The sequence below is a fragment of the Xiphophorus maculatus genome, chromosome 5, assembly GCF_002775205.1.
Source record: "Xiphophorus maculatus strain JP 163 A chromosome 5, X_maculatus-5.0-male, whole genome shotgun sequence".
NCBI lineage: Eukaryota > Metazoa > Chordata > Actinopteri > Cyprinodontiformes > Poeciliidae > Xiphophorus > Xiphophorus maculatus.
In genome coordinates this window covers 23586018-23601311 of record NC_036447.1, presented here as the reverse complement: position 1 = coordinate 23601311, position 15294 = coordinate 23586018, and the positions used below count along the sequence as shown (strand labels likewise).

The following is a 15294-nucleotide window of genomic DNA, read 5'->3' as shown; positions in this document are numbered from 1 at the left end:
ATGTTTCTGTTTCTATGACAGATAGCGGTTTGTTGACTACCGTGTTTCAATTACTGGATGTCTAATGAGAAAACATAAGAAATCAACTGTGGCAAAAACTACAGGTGTAATGAATGTTTCAAGGAAAATATCAAAACTTTTGAGACCAAGTGATTTTATGTCTTATTTGAACCTATATACATGGTCTTTCTACCATTTTAAGTTCTCTTGTTGCTCATTTGGATGAAATCATCTGTTCTGATGTACACCTCTTTTGAAATTGTTAAACCTATTTGAGTTGTTTATATGAAAGCTTAATCAACATTGCATGCAGCAGCAGCTAGCATACAATAACATACCAGTGGAAATCATGATATGATAAACATTGCATCTCTAATTAAAACTTCTATGCAGGATAAAAGTTGAAACTAAAAAAAAAACAGCACAAACTCACCGATCACATTGTGCTTGGGACTAAAGGGGTCCACAACAGTTTGATCCCTATAACTTCTGAACCCCTGGATAATGACCTAGAGATAAACAACATCTCCTTTAGTATAATAGTGACAGTGTGCAATTAGTATACAGGTGTCGGAAAAGGCAGATTTAGGAAAGCTTCTTTGAGAATAGACTCAGTATCTGAACTTTGTATGTGGAGATTTTTGCATCAAAAACACATCCTAAAAGCGGGACCGGGCCATTTGACACAAGCGCTGGCGGTAGCTTTCATTCAGAGCCTTACCAGCCTTATAACAACATAATATCTTGATTATAACAGGCAAAGCACTATCAACGTCTCATTTGCATTGCAGAGTTACGTGCAATATAATGCTGGTAACCACTGGCATAAAAAGCATAGCACTAAAAGTATGAAAATCCACACCAACTATTAGGCTAATGGCGTTAGCTTAGCCTCTTGACATGGAGACGTGCAGCAGTTAAAGATTAAAAAAAAAAACAGGCCACACCGACACCTAACTTTACCAAAAAAACTTGACTTTAATTGCATTTCAGAATCTTCATATGGTTTTGTAAAAGAATTGCCATATTACGTGTGAAATCTTTACAGCGTTTACTAGCATTAGCATACCGTTAAGCTAGCACGGTTATAGATTAGTTAGGCTCCACCATGCAGAAGCCCGGTGGATAGCTTACCTGTTTAATATACATGGCTGCCTTAACAGGACGTCCCCTGGATAACACCTGGAGAATAATATCCCCCACACACTAAACAAAACAACCCGAGAAATTAGGAACAATAGAACAACTGCTGCATATATAAAAAAAAATAATGATGGAGTGTATGCTAACAGAGAATAACATGGAAAATGGCGGCGGGGGCGGGATAGAGCGGCTCGTACCATTTAGTGAAAACGGGGTCTGCGTAGCTAAAAAGGCACGGATAAATTGTGTGTATTTTGAAAAATCTTCCTCTTAAAGTTTACGGACTTCTATTGAAGTATTAAAATGTTAACTATGACACAGTCGTGTCTAATTTGGCTCCAAAATGCTTTAGTGGTATTCACATCTCCTTCCTTAAACAGTTGGTACAATCCGACACTTCTCCTCTGGGCGCCAAACAAAATTATTACAGTTCTTCCTTTCCCTGCTGTTTTCTCTGAACCAGCTGCGTAGAGCAATGTGATTTTAGGAGTTTCCTCAATAGGTTATCTAAATTCATAAACAAAAAGGTGATTCTTCATCGCAATTTAAAATAAAACACCGAAGCCTGTGGGACTATTCTTTTCATATCACGGATTAATCATGTTTTCAGAATTTGAATTATGAGATGTGCCACAAGAAAGATTTATGTACCACAGCTTAGAGAAGATGTCTTAAAACATTTAGTGCAACCAGACTTTGACTTTGTCTGCTTATTTGGTCATTTAAAGAAGATTTGGACTGCATGCTTCGCTTTCCTTTTTATCTATGCATTTAGTTTTTGTTTTGAAGCGGAAATTTCCGATATTCCAGCCAGAAATAACAAAAAGATGTCCCATAAATCAAAATGTCAAGCGGACCCCAAAATCCAAAATGGCTGCCTTAAAACTTGGTGGTAGTTGAAGTAAAACTTTTTTTTTGCATGTCCAGCCATTTTGTATTTATTTTTTTTATTTATGAATTGCTGAAAGTAGTTATATAGAAATGATTTGTACAAGAAACAATTAGCCTAGTAGTCGAGGTAATAAATAAACTAAAATTTTTGATGCACACATAGTATTTCTATTTCCAAACATGGCTCTGCTTAGTGTACAAACATATTAATTGGAAACAAATATGTTATCCCTAGCTTGTATTGATAATTGCAGCCTAATCCATAACTCCAACAAAAAACTAATCCCACAAATTTCCTGGCATGCAATTAGAAAATGCTCAATTTGTGTGCCAGGTCATTTCTTGATACAAGAGGTAACTTCTAACAATAAAAATTGAGTATTGTAAAAAAAAAAAAAAAAAAAAAAAACATTTTGAGACTTTTAGTCAAAATAGGGATTTCTGAAAATAATATTTTTTTTCTTTGTTTTATAATCGCATATAATAAAATGTAGCATTGTCCACACTGTCAAAACAAAATGAAGTCACATTTTAATTCTGTCTTATTTCAATTTTCTTTCTCAGAAGCTTCCTTTTGGTGGCGGTCCATGCTGCAGGGCTTTGATCACGAGGCAACATCAGGATAATTGTGGATAATAGTAATACATTTTTCAGCTTTTCCACCTGTGATTTATTCTCACCTTAATTTATAAATAATGTGTGGCTTGTGTAACTACCACAATTTGGGAAGACATGGAGCGTGAGTTTTATTCAGAAAAATGAGACTTATTATCTGGGCTCAAAGTCTCTGCAGGTGTCACTGTTGCTTCTCCTTTTAGCACTTCATGTGGACATAATCACATGATCATCGGGTTTTACTTCTTGCTTCAAATACATAAAAATTACAACATGACAACGTTTCAGTGGTGAAAACATTTATTAAACACATTTAATTTCCTACATTATTGAAAAAACAGACCATTGTTTTTAAATAAATTAGGTTTAAATGCCTAACCGTAATTGTGAATAGGCAAGTGAATCACAATATTAACCTAAGGCATGTATATTGCAGTTAATCACTGTGCTGTGTTGTTTCATCGTCGCAGCTCAAAAGACGGGAAAACCTTTCAGTTGAACACAGTTCTTTGTTATTTTTAACTCTTCGCTGTGTCTCTTGCTGATTTCCGCTGCGTCTACCCGCTCTGCTGGTTTCAACATCAGGCACGCAGAAAGCATTGATTCTTAAAATTTCAAGTAATACTACCAAGCACTCATAGTTCTTTTTTTTTTCTTTAAGGCAGTGCAGTTATTGGGCTCAGTTTCAACGGGTGGTGTACTGGGGACTGCAGGCAAGAGGTAGGGAGGGTGAACATGGATGGCTCAAAGTTTTTGGTGCTGAAAGTGGCGGAGAAGTCATTGGCAAAAAACGAGGCTGACTCTGTGACGCACGGAGTGGCCGGTTCGGGTGTGGCAGCCATGGCCGGAGCGTTGGACAAGACCTCGGACTCGAACTGCAACAGCTGGCCCATGAAGCTGAAGTTCGGCGAAATGACGGAGCGCCGCTGCTTGATGACCTCGAAGGCTTCATTAAGCCTCAGTTTCTGGGTCCTCATGATGTACGCCATGCAGATGGTGGGCGAGCGTGAGATGCCTGCTTCGCAGTGTACCAGTACCTTCCCTCCTGATTGCTTCACTTGATCTAAAAAGGAAAGACAGGAAGAAATCTTTGTTGAAATCCGTTTTTTTGGGGGGGGGGGGGAGGGTTAGGAGGCCTAACAGCAAAAACTCTCACAGTTTAGCCTCATAATTATCACATTTCTTCTCAACATACATATCCAAAGCTACTCTGGTCAAACAAAGACACCAGCCTTCGTAGCGCAAGGAGACAAACTTCTTTTGCTGGTGTTAGTCACAAAGCACACCAGCTCCTGCACTAATGTGGGGGTGCTGCATTCAGCCTCCATACTCACAGATGTGTGTCCTATACGTGCCGCGCTCCTACAGGTTTTACCGGTGCATTCTACCACCTCCACACGTATCTACTTTCACCTATCTCTCTAAATGTCCTTTCTTAAACGCTTCAAGAATTCTTAGAAATTCTCCAAACACCTACAGGTCTGTACTTTCATTCGCCTTGCGTGCAAGTCTGTTCTACCCACGGTTGCAGACAGCAGTTTCATTAGCCACTGTGCACACCTACACGCCTGTCTGTGTCACAGGAACTATGAGGGCCACTTCTATCTGTTCCAGAGAGCCCCTCTTGCTAAGAGAGCGACACCAACCTGAATTGAGCTGGACAGGATCTGTGGGTGTTTTAATGACCAAAGTTTGCTCTGAATTAACAGGACATACTTCAGTGGGTCAGCAATATTCATTATCCTCCGCCGTCTCACCGTTACATCAGTTAGACACATTTGGGATTTGCTGATTGATTTTAATTTAAGACCAACAGCTGTGATTATTTGTGTACCCTGCATGTCTAATGGCTGATAAATTTCGGAAGCTGCGTTTGAATGTAGGTTAAACCTGCTCCCAGGAACACTTTTGATACCTTATGTAACAACCAGGCTTACGCAGAATCACGTCCCCAAACAATGTACGGTACTGACAATACAGGTCAGGCTAGCTGCTTGTGGATGAGCTGTGTCTTTGGTTCTGCCAAGCTATAAATATCCCATTGTGTATTATCTTTGCTACTGCTACTAGGAGCGTTATGCAGCAGCCTCTTTACCTGTCCTACATGCCGTGCTTCCCTCTGTAACAGATTTTGCTGCCCTGCTGGCCGCGGGGCCATCAGTAATTTCCATCTCGTACGGACAAAAAACCCCTCTCTTACTGTGCATTAGTCACCCAGTATGTACCCTCCACCCAGTCATCACAAATAATAGCTTGTTGTGCTGTGTGGCTCAGTCAGCCTACAAATTCTGACCCCATTGCTACAGTTCACCTAGTTGTCACACTGACTGACCACACCCGGCAACACAGAGATTTGGCCGCGGAGCTGATGACGACATCGGAGAGCCATCTATGCGTTCAGACGGAGGAGGAGGGAAGGAGATCGGAAGGGTATAAGGCTAGAGAGGAAATCCTGACTGACAGAAGTCTGGCTGGGTTATATCGGTGAGGGATTGAAGGCTTGTGATGACGATAAACTGATTACCGCTGGGTTTCTCAAAGCTTTCTAGTTGTGAATGGCAGCAGGCTTGAGCTAGAGGGAGACTTATTTCAAGATGCCTTTCAAAAATAGCAATGCCTATGTATAGGTATGTAAGTCTTTTTGCATCTCAGCCTGGGTATTTTTAAGATTTGAATATTGTGGCCGTTAAACCTGTACAACGTCCTAATTTAGCATCTTTGCAGACTTGAGGGATTAAAGTATTTTAGCTACCAAGAGTGTTGTCATGAAAATATCCAGCCACTCACCAATGAATTCTATTGCCTCCTGAAAGTGTGAGCTAATGTCGGCCATGGGGCTATCCTCCACCGGGATCCACTTGTAGTCATAGTGGCCCCTGGTCGGATGCAGGTCCCGACGCGACACGTTGAGCAAGGCTGTGATGTGAAGGTCGCTGAGATAGTCCTGTCTGGAAGCGTGGTAGGCACTGCCGAGGTAGAGGAAAGGAAGGATCTCTACGGGTTTACCCTAGAGCGCAGCGAAAACAGAAACATAAGACAGGTGTTAATGGGCAAGAACACACAGCCTCTCAGAGAAGACAAAACATCCACCGCCAGCCTTGATCCATCAGCTTTTACCCACCCAAAACCCTGAGAAAATGCACATTGTGTTCATTTACAGACAAAAAAAGTGTGTTGGAAAATGGAGGAATGAAGCCATTAAGGGCAGTAGAACCTCATAACGTGTCAGTCAGAGAGACACAGGAGGTCATTCAGATCTGAGGCTTTCTCAGGCTTTCTATTTATAGTACACATGACAGAGGAAAGGTTGCAGATGAAAGCCTCAGTGAGGGGTTGCGCTTCTCTCTTTTTTTTTTTTTGCAATATATATAAAGAAATGAGGAGCACTGAAGGTCAGGGAATATCATGATGTGGCTTTGATGTCAAATATAAGCCTCTCTGATACCAGCCTGGTTTTGTGTGTGCCATATATAAAAACCTGACAGTTTGCAGCTGTGTGGGAGTGGAGGGGTGTTTCCATACCTGATCATAATCTGGTTTGCGGTGAGAAAGCTTCTCGCTGTGGCTGCTGACTCTTTTCTCGGTTTCAGTTCCGCTCTGGTCAATGGTTTTCACCTCAGTGCAAAGTTCAGGGTATTGAGAGTAGAAGTTTTCGTATCCTCCTGAGCGAGCAACACACACACACACACACACACACACACACACACACACACACACACACACAGAGAAAGGATATGCATTTTTAGAAAAGAAGCTTAGAATAATTACAACACCACTTCAAACCTCACACAAGAACGCACTTCTTGTGAAATGGCAGTGTTTATGAAACAGTCTTAGCGCGGGATTTGAGAGTTTATAACCTGATTACAGACGCGTAATTAATTACAGGAGCCCCTCACCAAGGGGACCGGTAATCCGTTTAGGCCAGCCTCCTGACAGACGGAGATGGATGCGCTTCCCATCACATTGCCACGACCTGAGATGAACCTACTACACTTTACTATATAGTAAATATTGGGTTCCGATGAAGGAACCGAGGTTGGTTCGGCATCTTTGCCGCCAACGAAAGTCGCTGCAGCATCAAGCTGCGTCTCTCCAGCACTGACTCATCCGCTCTACTGACGCACGCAGGACATTCATTTCTCCAATAAGTGAGAGAAAAATAGGTTCGATGAAGCAATGAAGTGATGGTGATGTTACCAAAATGTTGGTCAACCAATTTTTAAATTTTTTTTTTTTTAAAAGAAGAAGCTATTTTAAGGGTGAATCGCGTAGGCTAGTTCATGGATTTTGTCAGATTGCATGCATCCAATTATGACTAATATAATATAATATAATATAATATAATATAATATAATATAATATAATATAATATAATATAATATAATATAATGTCAAGCAAATCTGTCATATTTGGATATTTATATCATATCCTTGTTACGACTTTCAGCCTGAAACAGGCAACAAAACCATGTAAGATGAGGAAAAAATCATTCAGATTCTCAATTTGGATTTCATGAATTAAATTATTTATAATTAGCAAAACTGAACCAAAAACAAACGGGTATATAATAATAATAATAATAATAATAATAATAATAATAATAATAATATTCTTACCTTTCAAGAAGCAGATGCTTGCCCCGCTCGCTAGATGCGACAGGGTGTTTATTACTATTTGTGCTACACTGTCCTTTTTCAGCTTCTGCCAGTGGGACGTCCGGTCATCGAGAGCCACGATCGCCGATATGCTCCCTTCCCGGAGCCGAAACAGGGCTCTCTCGTCCGGGATGACGAACTGCAGAGGCACAGGCCCTCCCCGCGACCTCCGGACCACCAGAGAGTTGAGATTGACGTTGACGGACCCTCTGATACTGGAGTTCGTGAATGAAAAATAGGGTCGACAGTCCACAATCAGACAGCTGCCGCACTCCTTCCTGATGATCTTCTTTAGACGCCGGCAGTCAATGCTGGAGACCTTCATTTTGAAGACTTCTTCTTCTTCTTCTTCTTCTTCTTCTTCTTCTTGATGTTGTTGTTATTGCCTTAAACAACTGAGCTAGATGCGAAAGTGGGCGAGCAGCGAGCCCAGTGCGAGTCTGTGCCTACATTTCCTCCAAGGGGATTCCGGCCGATCGGTTTTATGTGAATGGGACCTCCGGTGAGTGACGTCGAGACCCATATATGGACACCGGCGCTGGTGTGTTCGCAGGAAAAAGCCCGCCCACGTCCATGACTCCGCCGTGACTCCGCCCGCGGGCTCTGGTAGATAATAAGAAACCCTGTCCAGAAACTACTACTGATCCAGCCATTACTCACTCACTCCGTCTTTCCCTCCGCAAGAAGCTCCACCAGTCTTTTCATGCAGCCGGTGCTGAAGGTTTTTAGAGGTCGCAACGCCATGACTTCTAAAGAAATAAGAGGCCGTCTCACCGTCTCAGTTATTGCATAACAAAGCCTTCGCGGCGGGTCGCTGTTTGCATGTTGCGAGGTTTCTGCAAGAATACAACAAATGATGCAACATCATGCATACATGTGTTGCCTTAAAGGAAATATTCTCTGGACACACCGGGTCCAAAAGGTGTGCGTTTTGCAACTGCTAGACTTTAAGTTATAGGGATTTAAAAAATAAATAAATAAATAAAAAAAGTAATTATAATAAATCATTTCAAAAACTCTGTCTACCGTTAATGTGACACGCATTCAACTGAAATTTGTAAAATGATAACTTCAGGGCAAAGTGTGAAAATGCTATGCAGCTTTTGCTCCAAAAACCTAACATTAGCTGGAATGAAGCTGCTCTATCTGAAAAATCTTCAAGCACTAGTATATATATATATATATATATTTTCTGATATTCACTACTGACCTCAAAGGGAATTTAAATGAAGACACATAAATTCAATAAAGCCATGGTTTGGATCAAAAATATGTAATTATACAAAGATTTACCACAAAAAAGGGTACAAAAATAAAATAATCACAGTAAAAATTGTCATCAGCAATGCTAACGTTGCATAACATTGATGTTTCTCTAAGACTATTCAAAAGGCTGAACTGAAACTAATCAGCGACACTGCCAAGAGGCTAACAACAACACTGACAAAGCTGCAGGAGTTCCTGGGAAGGGCTGGTCATGTTTTACATGAGACGAAACGCTCCTGTAGTTTTTGGAGTCTGGATTAAGAAGGACTGAGAAAAAAAAAAAAAAAAAAGAAGCTTTAGCTCCCAATGAAAAAGTTTGGGCCTGTTTAAAACATTCTCAAATCTCTGGGAGAATGTGTTAAGATCTTATAAAACCAACCAAAACAAACAAACAGAAAAAACTGCCTCACAATTTCAAAGCATAGATTTTGAAATCAGCAAATGTCAGCGTTAACAGTGAAGTGTGTCCTGTACCGACTGAGGAGGCTGAGGAGGAAGCCAGTAATCTAAAAGAAACATAAAAAGCCAGATTGCGGTTTGCAAATGTACAGTGTGACAAATATATTCACTTTTTCATGTTCTGCGGTCCGGTGAAGCTAAAGTGAAACTGTTTGACCTTAATGACCGTTGCTACATTTGGAGGAAAATGGGAATGGATGTAAATCTGCTAACGCCATTCCAGCTGTCAAGTATAGGGGTTGGCAGCATTATGTTGTGGGGCTATTTTGCTGAACGAAGAACTGGTGCACTTCATAAAACAGATGGCATCATGAGGAGAAAAAAAAAAAGTGAGAAATACTGAAGCAACATCTAAAGACATCAGTCAGGAAGTGACGTCACGGCCACAAATGGGTCTTCCAAAAGGACAATAAGCCTAAGCATCCAGCCAAAGCGGTTGCGTTATGAAATGTGTGTTTTTATTCAATGTAAACTCCTGGTTTCGACTGCACGTCCAAATAAACAAGAGAATGTCGTCGCTAGAGGAAAATCAGTGTTCAGGTATGCCCTAGTCACAGTCCAGAGCAGAAAGTATGTTGGCTGAAGTGGGCTGTCGATGTCTCACGACTTCACAGTGTGGAAAACTACTGCAAGATAGAGAGAGAGTGAAAATATGACCAAGTCAAGATGTGGGATCTTCATAAACATCTACTGTCTCCTCTAAGACTGAATGCTGTTTCTGAATTACAAGGTGCTTTTACAACATGTTAGCTTGAGATTGTGCACACTTCAATATTTTTCCCCTTATGAGTATTTTCAGTTCAAATATAAAGTATATAAATCACATTTGAGTTGGAATTTTTTTTAATATCATTTCCCTTTCAGTTGTGGTCAGGTTTGTAGATAGTTGTATTCAATTCTACGTATGATTTAGTTTAATTATACTTAATTTATATTTACTTTTTAGAGTTAATATTAAACTCACTGCTTGTATCCAAAACCACAAACATATGAAATGGAGAAAGGGGAAACGACCAGCACACGTGGAACTGCACAACTTCTGATTTTATTCGTGATACTTCCTTTTTTTGAATGCATAAAACGTAGAAAAGAACTATGTTAGCTTGGTCACTCGGCATGAAAATTAGTATGGTGTTTTCCATTTTCCTCAGAAGGTGGAATTTGAATGTTGAGACGGCGTCAGAGACAACCTAGCGCTGTTCACAGCAGCCAATCAACAAAGCAGTCAGATTTTGTAATGGTTGTGCTCAGGCGACAGGCTAACAAGGCTGTCTACAGCTTCAAAAACGGTCATTATTTTTTAATAAATTTAAAACTGAACATGATTGATTGTTTTTTTTTAATGGGACATTATATCAGCTTTTAACTCTTATTGTACAAGAAACAGATTGGTATAGAAACCCCAGGTTGTCTTGAGCATTTTTTCCCCATTTTCCATTGATTAATTAACTCAGGGTGAAATGACCACTTACAAGCTGACCCAAATTAGAGCCACAGTCTACGGGGGAACAACAGGACAATCGAGTGGAGAGTGGCAAGAACAGAAAGCTTAAATCCTGGGACAATTGTTCTTGGAGTAAGGAGCAGTTGAGTGAGGAAGACTTGTGCCGCTGAAAAAAATGACAAACGTGAGGGAACCAGGTGAAACAACGGAAACGGACCACAACAACCTAACATAATGAAATAGGAATCCGGTCGAAAGGCGGAACTACACGCGACAGGCAACAAGCTTCCTGTCTAACAAATAACACTTCAATGTAGCTAAAATTATAAACAATCCACTACAGACCTAACAGTAGCAGCGGCTTCTTCGGCCCTGCAAATTCTCAGGAGTTTAAATTTGTGTTAAGGGCTTATGAATAATCCTCCATGTGGGCTAGTCAGGAATGTAGCCGAGTTTCAGGAAGAGATCAGGCAAAGTAGCTGACAAAAGCAACCTCCAACTTCCGCCCGGTCCCACGTATAGCCCAGTGAACCAGCATGACTCCTCTCCAGCATCCCTCAGCCTGTAAGCCTAATCCCCAAAATTAATTAACGGGCTTAAACGTCACTCGACTTGCCCGCACACGACAAGAAATCAATCCTGACACACGGCCCAGGACTCTGTTTGGGTTCAGTTGGCATTTGGATCTAAATATGGATGCCTACAGAGACTGTAGACCTTACATCAACACAAACTGGTCTGAACTTGTAATACTTGGAAAAAAAAAAATCCTGAAATCCTGTTTGGGGGTGGGGATGGTAAGTTCTGAAATGCTGAAATGTATTCCCAAAATGAGGAGTGTAGATTATACAGTTAGGCGTAACTTTTTTCCCTTCAGTCTGACAATTAAAAAAACGTAACTTTTCCTTTTTTATCTTAGTTTGGATCATTTCTAATCGGTATATCTGAGAATAAAGAGACGAACAGTTGCTTAGAGACATTTTAATTTACTTTCTTCAAATATAGACGTCTGGATGAAAAAGATTACTATGTATATCAATATACTGAAATGCCCAAATGATGATGCCATTGCTTTTGGGAGGTTAATTTATGACATTTGAGTTAAATAAAGGAACACATGTGGACATAGTTTACACTTCAAACATACTGATTCCTCCTGTGACATCATGAAATAAATGAAAAAAACAACAAACACACCAGGAAGAGAATACTGATGTGTAGTTCATCCCATGTGTGAATTAACCCAAGAACAAAAACAAAAGAGCTTGTGAAGACGCTAGCTCAGAGTGCACAGAAAAACAAGTATTGTTTGGTCATGGGCCGAAAGGCCGCTCGGCTTGGAAGAAGCCAAAATCAACACAAAAATGTGAGATTAAAAGTTTGGAAAGTCACACAAGGACAAAGAAGTTTGGATACATCACCTTTTGGTCTGACAAAACTAATCACCAGTATTACAGTAGGACAAAAAAAAGAGGGAAGCTTTCAAACCTTAGAAAACACGCGTCAAACACAGTGTCTATAAAAAAAAGTATTTACCCTTTGTATGTTTTATGGTTTTAACAATCAGTCATGAACAACAAAATCTGGGGGTTTCTTTGTATTAACTTACAAAGAAATCCCTTTAATATCAAAGTGAAAACTCTTTTCCTCAAAATTACCCTAAACATACTGCCAAGTTAGTTAAAGTGGTCTTCTCAAAACCCTGATCTGAACTTCTAGGCTATTTGTAGGATTTGTAGTGGAAAAAGTTACATTAGCAAGGCAGCCAACAAAATTCCAGCAAATTATCGTGAGAAGGTTGTAAAATAATACATAAATATGTTTCCTAACTCTACAAAATGGATGTTTTGAAGCCTTTGCAGTGTACATAAGTACTTAGTTTCACCTGTACTTTACATCTTTTGCAGTTTTTTTGTGCCATAAAGAGGCTAAATAGTTTTGTTCCTAGGTTCATGTTTGTCTTTGCAGACGCAGACAAAAGCTAAAAGTCTCATAAAAAGACAAAAAAAGAATAATTTTATATTACATGTGACATATTTATTTAAAATAATTTGCAGCAGTTGTTCATTTACATAAAAAACATCTCATTAAAAGAAGATGTAAAAAAAGAGATAAAAGCCAATAGGTAAGTTTTTCAGCAGATCTATAGGAAAAAGATTTCTTTCAATTTAAGTGTGCAATTCTGCAGATGCTTTAGCAAAATTATTAATTATTTTCTCCTTCCAGCGCCACTCACCGCTGACCTAGTAAATCCATACAAAAACAGCCCATGTAATTCATCTGAAAAGCTCCGTGGGCAACGGACTCAACAAGTAGCTGTTACATCATGTGTCTGAGGCATAAATGCACAAGAACAATAAAGGAGCAAGTAAAACAAGAAGAAAGGGAGAAAGAGAAGGAGAAAACAGCAGGAGTCACAGAAAGTGAGAGATGGATGGATACTGACAAAACAAAAACACAACATTAAATAAAACAATAGACTGTCCTTTTGGTTACTGTATTATAGTTTTATGGTGTAAAACACGTTGAACTGCCTTGTTGCTGAAATGTGCTGTGCACATAAACTTGACTTGACAATTTGCATACATATGAATGGATGTACAGTATGTATGGGTGGAAAGGTGCAGCAGAGGATTAGAGGAGGCAGCAGGCAGCGTGCCATATGGCCCGGTCTAATCTGGGCCTGTGACATCACTGATGCGAGGGGAGGCCCACCATCCGTTCCTGACAACATGTTTCTCTGGAAGGGCCCATTGTCAGCTGTAAACAATAACACCGCACCCAGGTGAGCCAAATCTATTAGATGTTTCTCCCTCTGGGATTTTATTCCTTTCCATTCTCACAATAACCACTTTTCCCTCTCCTCTGACACATAAGCGGTCGACATCCACTCTCGACAGGCTCGCTCCAGAATTTGGGCTGCTCTGTAGAGCGGCTATAATGTGTTCGGGAGGCAGCTAAAGCCCCGCAGGCCGCCTCAGAGGACTCCACTGGGTCTGAAGCAGGACTCAAGAGTGGGCCGTGTGAGCTGAAATCACAAGTGCAACAGTTTCCCTTGTTTTGATGTTTGAAGTTTAGTTAAAGCCTATAGTTTGGCATTATTTTTACAACAAAAATTAAAGAGTGGGCGGCGGGGAGAATGCAAGAATTATCTCAAATCGCAGCCTGCAGTTTTGCTTTTGCTTTGATGGCTTGAAGAAGTTTTTATACCACTTCAACCTGTCCACTGTTTTTGTTGAAAGAACTACAAATTTCGGTGTATTTTATTTAAATTTTATCTAATGGACCCACACAAATAATTTTAAAGTGGAAAGAAAAAAATATACTTCTTTTAATCCAAAACTTTTTTTTACTTCTTTCCATCCAGCATAATGCAGTGATACAGTGTGTCACACTGGGAAGGGGGATAAAATTAGCATTTTGCATAGAGGTTAAAAAGTGTCATCTGAACAGAGCGCTTAATTCTTTAGGAACTCTACATTGTATGAATCCTACATTGCGCCATGCTCTTTCAGTTTTTGAACGATACATTTATGTGACATGTTCAAAGCCTGAGATGCTGTTTGATAACCCAACCCTCCATTAAAGGCCTCCACGACTTTATCCCTGACCTGTCTGGAACGCTGTACCACACAAAATTAGTATAAAAAATGTATAAAAAGTCAACAAAACGTACCACTGTAACTTTATCTTTCACAAACTCACACATTTAAGTTGAAAATCTAAAACTCACAAGATTTACTTGACTCAAAGTGTAGAAGTTAGTGCGTGCTCATTGGTCGTCATGTGGCGTTTGGTGCAATAATGTTCTAATTTTTCTTCTACTTCACAAATATATGCAACCCTGTGATAGCCTATCACAGAAAACTCCAATTCATCACATTGACGTTTCTGGTTGTACATGACTAAACGTAAAAAAGTGACTAAAAGACGGTAAACGTTCTAGACTTTCAGGATATATTAAATCAGCCTACTTTAAGTTTAATGATTTTACTACGTTGTTGCTTATTACATCTTCCAGGAAAAATAACTTATTCAAAATTGCTTTAACAAAAATCTAAACTGACTAATCCCCAAAGAACCGTCAATTTCCTGTACCCAGCATCTCTTATCAGGTTCCATTTGTGCACTTGCGTCTCCTTTTGCACCCGACAAAAACTCTTTTCCAGACCGCGTTTGCATACGTTTGTTTGTATAAAGCTAATTCCTGTTGAGAAAGCCCCCTTTTTTTTCCTCTCTCTTCCATGTGACTTATAAAAAGAATCCATACACAATAGGACGCCTTCGCAAGGACATACAGTCCGGCTCAGCTTTCCTCCTGCCTCAGCTCCACAGGTGCTTCCTGGCTGGAAGACGGAGGCTGCAGAGGACGATGCCGTTTCCCCAACAAGGCCCACATTACTCACCTCGCCTGACCACTGAGTGCAGCAGATTGGAATTTCACCGAGGTATCAGAATCGCTCGAGACGGAGAAGAAGCTGGAAATCACAGCTCAAAATAAAAACAGAGGCAGAGAGTCTGTGTCACAGAAATAATACATCACATTATGTAAATAAAGGCTATTTTTGCACCGTTTCCTGGAATGCTGTTCAACTGGGCGTAGGTGCAAAAATCCCAACGTGTAAAAAGTCTCAAAATGTAGTTGAAAATACGTGATGTGAATTTTTTTTTTTAATCAGACTATTTCTGCATAAAGTTTGTTAAAGTTGTCTAAAAATGATCATTTTCTCTCCAAACACAAATGATCAGCTGATTATGTTTTATCTTGTGGTTGTCTTAGCAGTACATTATTTTAAGTATTTTGTTTGTATATTAGT

General features: G+C 40.0%; 2 protein-coding genes across 2 annotated transcripts in view; both read right to left on the bottom strand.

Annotated features, from left to right (window-relative positions):
• smc3 (structural maintenance of chromosomes 3) overlaps nucleotides 1–1317 on the bottom strand; it is a 29330-nt gene extending 28013 nt beyond the window's left edge. The window contains exons 1-2 of the mRNA XM_023333986.1: nucleotides 1135–1317; nucleotides 434–509 (exon numbers count right to left, since the gene is read on the bottom strand). Of these exons, the coding sequence (XP_023189754.1) occupies nucleotides 434–509; nucleotides 1135–1149 (91 nt within the window). The 5' untranslated portion in view covers nucleotides 1150–1317. The remainder of the gene's footprint in view (nucleotides 1–433; nucleotides 510–1134) is intronic.
• A 1614-nt stretch (nucleotides 1318–2931) lies between these two features.
• dusp5 (dual specificity phosphatase 5) lies at nucleotides 2932–7777 on the bottom strand. The gene is made up of 4 exons (XM_005806507.3): nucleotides 7270–7777; nucleotides 6172–6311; nucleotides 5437–5656; nucleotides 2932–3712 (listed from the first exon to the last, which is right to left on the bottom strand). Exons 1-4 carry the CDS (start codon nucleotides 7631–7633, stop codon nucleotides 3306–3308), a joined length of 1131 nt encoding a protein of 376 aa, XP_005806564.1. The 5' UTR covers nucleotides 7634–7777; the 3' UTR covers nucleotides 2932–3305.
• Between the last annotated feature and the right edge of the window lie 7517 nt (nucleotides 7778–15294).

Excerpts from the sequence above, each read along its gene's own strand:
- dusp5 (XM_005806507.3), bottom strand. The coding sequence starts at position 7,633 with ATGAAGGTCTCCAGCATTGACTGCCGGCGTCTAAAGAAGATCATCAGG. Across the intron at positions 6,312-7,269 it reads AAGCATCTGCTTCTTGAAAG|GAGGATACGAAAACTTCTAC; the intron begins GTAAGAATATTA and ends TTGCTCGCTCAG. Across the intron at positions 5,657-6,171 it reads GCAAACCAGATTATGATCAG|GGTAAACCCGTAGAGATCCT; the intron begins GTATGGAAACAC and ends GCTGCGCTCTAG.